Source organism: Microtus ochrogaster, linkage group LG1 (genome assembly GCF_000317375.1).
Source record: "Microtus ochrogaster isolate Prairie Vole_2 linkage group LG1, MicOch1.0, whole genome shotgun sequence".
Classification (NCBI taxonomy): domain Eukaryota; kingdom Metazoa; phylum Chordata; class Mammalia; order Rodentia; family Cricetidae; genus Microtus; species Microtus ochrogaster.
The window spans coordinates 30,424,482-30,429,643 of NC_022027.1; the positions used below are offsets into that span (position 1 = coordinate 30,424,482).

The 5,162-nt window shown below is 47.3% G+C and overlaps 1 protein-coding gene across 1 annotated transcript in view; it reads right to left on the reverse strand.

Moving 5' to 3' along the window:
- Positions 1 to 5,162, reverse strand: part of Lnx1 (ligand of numb-protein X 1) — an 84,932-nt gene that overhangs the window by 23,776 nt on the left and 55,994 nt on the right. Inside the window, exon 4 of the mRNA XM_005359348.3 lies at positions 2,768 to 2,970. Within this exon, the coding sequence (XP_005359405.1) occupies positions 2,768 to 2,970 (203 nt within the window). The remainder of the gene's footprint in view (positions 1 to 2,767; positions 2,971 to 5,162) is intronic.

Below are 5,162 nucleotides of genomic sequence, written 5' to 3' on the forward strand. Positions count from 1 at the left end.
AGAGAGAGAGAGAGAGAGAGAGAGAGAATATGTGCTTAAATGTGTGAGTGTGTTTATATGTTTCATATTGTAGTATGTGAGTGCTGCCTGGGCGTATGTGAGTGTGTGTGCATGTCAGAACATCTGGGTGAGTGTGCCTGACAAAGTGTTAATGTCTTTGTATGTTATGATATCAGTGTTAATGTGCCTGAGTGCGTGCCAAGTGTGTTTTCACATTGTATTATCTGAGTGAGTCTATCTGAACGTGTGTGGGTGTGTGCTTGTTACAGTATCTGTGTTAGTAGGCCTAAATGTGTGTGTTGTTGACTCAGTATCTGTGAGTGGGTCTGAGTGTGTGAGAGTGTGTTGTATGGTGTGGTATCTGTGATCATGTAGTAATAGGAGCAGCGGGCTGCTTCCCGCCACCCAGCAAGCTTTATACCCGAAATAATTACACGGACACTGTATTCTTTTAAACACTGCTTGACCCATTATATCTAGCCTCTTCTTGGCTAACTCTCGCACCTGGACTAGCCCATTTCTAATAATGTGTGTAGCATCCCAAGGTGCGCTTACAGGGAAGATTCTAGCCTACGTCCATCCTGGGTCGGAGCTTCATCGCATGTGCCTCAGAGAGCAGAGCTATCGCGTCTGCCAGGGAGAGGGGAGCAAGGCGTCTCTGAGCTCACTTCCTCTTCCTCCCAGCATTCTGTTTTGTTTACTCCACCCACCTATGTTCTAACCAATAAAATGGGCCAAGGCAGTTTCTTTATTTTTTAACCAATGACCTTCCTCCATCATGATTATACCTGAGTGTGTATGTTGTATGATACAGTATCTGTGATTATGCCTGGGTATGTATGATACAGTATTTGCGATTATGCCTGGATGTATGTGTTGTATGATGCGGTATCTGTGATTATGCCTGTGTGTGTGTATGTGTGTTGTATGATACAGTATCAATGAGAGGGCCCAAGTATTCCTCTGCAGACGTGAGTGTGGCAGTGTGTGTAGGAATGTCAAAAACTAGGGGGATGTCTACAAGGTCTTCTGCTAATGCTCTAATTATAAAGGGGCTCAGGGGCTTCAATAATTTCAGACAAACGAATGCACAAGGACTTTCTTAGGCTATTTACTGAAAGGGTGATCACTCTATAGCACTCCTTAAATATCCTGAAGCTGGGCCTCGCACTGGGGCCTCACTGATGATCCAATCCACAGGGCGGCTGCTGCATCTGATTTTCTGGCTCTAATTACCCTGACCCCACAGGCCCAGCCAGGAGGCTACAGCCCCAGTGTTTGTCACCGTTCTGGAAGAAAGCAGTTCCCAGGAGTCCTGCACTCTGCTTAGATTTTGGGAGTTTGCTAACATTGCTTGTTCTTGAAGCCAATTGTTAGAGGCACTTTGGAATGGGCTTTGAAAGGGCCTTATTTGAGGTCAACCATGGCCTCCTGCTACAGTTTAGAGAAAGATGAGGCTCCCTCGGTTAAGTTGAGGTACCCCTTGTCCAAACACAAGGGAGCACTACCCTGAAGGTGGCAGAGCCTGATATCCCATTAACCCAGGCCAAGGGAAGTCATGGTCCCTGGTAAAGGTCCCTGGCATTTTCTTTTATCTTCTAGTTGCTTCCAGCTGAGAGCCAAAGAATGGATTATTCTTCTGCAGCCCTCCCAGGCACAGTAGTCTCTGTTGGAACAGAGAGCAAGCTCTTCTGTAACTGGGGTCCCAGCATTTGTGGCCCACTTGAGTGATGGGCCCCGCCTGGCGTAAAACCCCAGAGACCAATGGGAATGTCAACATTTCTGCGGTAACCGTTTTCAATTATTTCTCCTCTTATCCCAATTAGTTTGCCAAACAAACAGTTCATGCTGGGACAGGAGTTGTCCCTCTGCTGCCTGCAAAGGGTGGGCTGGGGCTGTTATCTGAGTATCAGATAAGAAGTAGATGAGAAGGGAGGCCGTGCTAGTCCCCTTTGGCTCACATTTGGCATCTGTCTAATAAACAACACTTCTCCCCCCTTCCTTTCTGTCCAAGAAATTCTTCTGCAAAGTCTCCCTTTCAACTGTGCCTTGGAGACAGTGTGCCCATGCCGGGTCATTCCACTCCTGAGACCTGGGGAATGCCTCTGGGTCATGAGACCAGATTAGAGATGATTATTGAGCTACAGATTGTCTGTAAGAGGGTATCTGAACACAATTAGATCAAATACAACAGTTGCTGTTAATCTGCTTTCCAATTTAAGAAAAAAACATATGCTCCAGTCTTATTTTATACTAATGCTTCTTTTAAAAGGAAAGGCCACAGAAGGAGCGAGAAGAGAAAGGAAGGAAACAGTAAGTGGAGAAAGAAAAGGGGGTAGATGAAAACACAGCAGATGGGGAGAGAGAAGACAGAAAATGATACAGTAGCAAAGAGAACAGTTACATATCAGGTTTATCTCAACACAACTCTGGAAAGCGAGAGTCTTTGTATCATTATATCCACTCCCCTTGTTCTCTACCTATCCACTTTCCCACCCTCCTACCCACCCATCCATCCACCTGTTTACCCACCCACCCATCCAATTATCCGTCTACCGACCTAGCTACCCAGCCATTACCGGCTCTGAAGGATTCCACCTCTTCATCCACCTGTCCACTTACCCACCCATCTTTCCGCCCATCTGTCTATCCGTCCACCTATCCATCCAACCATTATTCACTTCCAAGGGTTTAGACTATGTGCCTTTGGCAGCCTACAGCTCATGGTCTTGTAGCTTATAGTTACACGACCATGCCTGACAGGCACCTTGAGAATGACGTCTCCCGGCAGCAGCCGCCCATCTCTGGCAATCACTCCGTCACGGTAGATATGCTGAATGATGATGTGAACCAGCGGGGTTTCGCTGCCCCCCACCAGCCTAATGGAGAGGCTTTCGCTGGGATCCACTCTATTGATTTTGATGCTTGTAATCTCTCCATCTGGAATCAGGTGGTACAACCTTGGGAAGGCTGGAACGGACAAAAACAGGGTTTGTTTCAGACCTTCTTGCCAAACTAAATTGTTCGCCGTTCCTCGTGCGCCTTTCCTGCGTTCCTGCCTCGGTGCCAGCATACATTTCTCTGCCGGAATGTTTTTCATCCTGGGCCTAAACCCAATTTTTCCTTCAAGGCAAGTATGAAATAATCCCTTCCAATTAAACTTTACCCTGATCCCTCTGGTCCTTGCTGTCTCTAAATGCATGATCCCGTTAAGGCTGACAACTCCTCACGGCATTCAGCCTTCCATGATTGCTAACTGTGCCAATCTCCCACATCAGCAACCAGACTGAGAATCTAGCAACCAGCTTCGCTATCGGGCTGCATGTGGCTGTCTTAACTTGGCCATCCCGATGTCAATAATATCTGGTTGACTGCTTCAATTAATGTTTGAACTACTTTGATCACTCAGCAGAGGCAGTGTTTTCTGGCTGCTCCATGGTTCTCTGCATAGACCTCTCTGTCCACGGGCGCCTCCGGCTGATGCTTACTGCTAGAATAGGAGTGAACAAATGGACAGATGTCGTCAGGGAATGAAGTGCAATTCTATGACTCTCTTATCCAGGAACAGAACCAGAATCTGCTTTTCTGTCATTGGAAGATCTCAGAGACTATGCTTTTCAGGCCTGAGGAATCTTCAGCCCTCTGGCAGGCACTATTGTCAATAGCAGACAGTCAGAAGACCTAGTTCATAGTCACGAAGAGGCCAACATCATAGTCTTGTGGCCACCTCCGGGAGGTTTGTCCCTCATCTGCCGGGATCACTGAACTCAGTGCTAGAGAGAAATTAAAGACTATGTGAGCTGGTGTTTCCTAACTTCAGGATTTGATCCAAGAGTCAGCTTTCTCCAGGACACATTTCTTGATCCTCTCTGGCTGTGCCAGATAGGGAGTAGTTGTCTGGATCCCTATGCAGCCCCAGAGTGATAGGCAGTCCTTTATTCACGTGTGTGTGTGTGTGTCTCTGTGTGTGTGTGTGTGTGCGCGCGCGTGTGTGCTGGGATGCAGAGAGGAAGCTGTGAAGCAAAGTGATATGTCAGGAACACTCACGGCCTCATTAGTTTCTCAGGAACCAGGTGTTTACAGCCAGGTCAAAGTTCACAGGCCCAGGCCCTCTGGACCAAGAACCCAGAAGCACTGACTGGCACTGTTTTTCACTTCGGTTGGAATATAAGTGTCTAGAGGGGACACCGACTGCTGAGAATACGTCACACCTAACCTGGCTGGGAAATGGCTCCTTTGTGTAGCTTGAAGTTCAGTTAGCATGCAGAAGGCAGGGACAGTCAGTGTCCAGTGCCTGCTGATGGCTGTCTTCACCCTTTAGCTTGTCACCTGGACAGAGAGACTATGAGCCTGGTTCTGAATGTGGGTTCTAAACTCCAGATTTAATTTAATGGCAGTGAATGTCTTCTGCGAGACTGTGAGTAGCAGCCTCAGCCTGTCCGCTCCTAGCGCTAACAGTATGTGAGTTACTGGGTTTGGTGCGTGTTTACACTGCTCTGACGTATAAGTAGGCTTTAAGCTTCTGTCAGAACATGTCTGGTATCAACGGAATGGAAAGTTTTGAAAAATCATTGTAAACAAAGGAAGTTTTGGAAATAACCATCAAAGCTCCCGATTCTCCCTCTTTCCCCTTTCTCTTTTACAACAGACACAAACATTGTTCTCTTAAACAACTGGAGATATCTGATTCCATGATTAGAAAGGACATGCCCGACACCACCCTCTTAAGTGTTGTTCCTTAGAGCCAGGCCAATGAGATCCTCATGACCTTGCAGGGTTAAAAGGATTTTTTTTAACTGTCAAAATTGTCCTAGTATAGACAAAAGAATTTGACCAAAGTTCTGTTTTTGTCTGAAGATTAAAGGATTTAAAAACAGTCTTTTCTGTGCACTGAACTAAGAAATGGGAACGCATATTTTCAGTCTTCCTACTGACCCTGTGAAGGTGGCATCTTATCCCTGTTTCCAGGTGAAGAATTAGGTTGGCAATAGGAAGGAGATGGAGTGTCCAGGTTGGTCAGCAGCTGAGAGGCATGAGAAGCCACACAGGCGTATGAGGGTAGAGCACGGAGGGCGCGTGGGGAGAGCACGGGGGGCGCGTGGGGAGAGCACAGAGGGAGCGTGGGAAAGGCACGGAGGGTGCGTGGGGACAGCAGGGGGCGC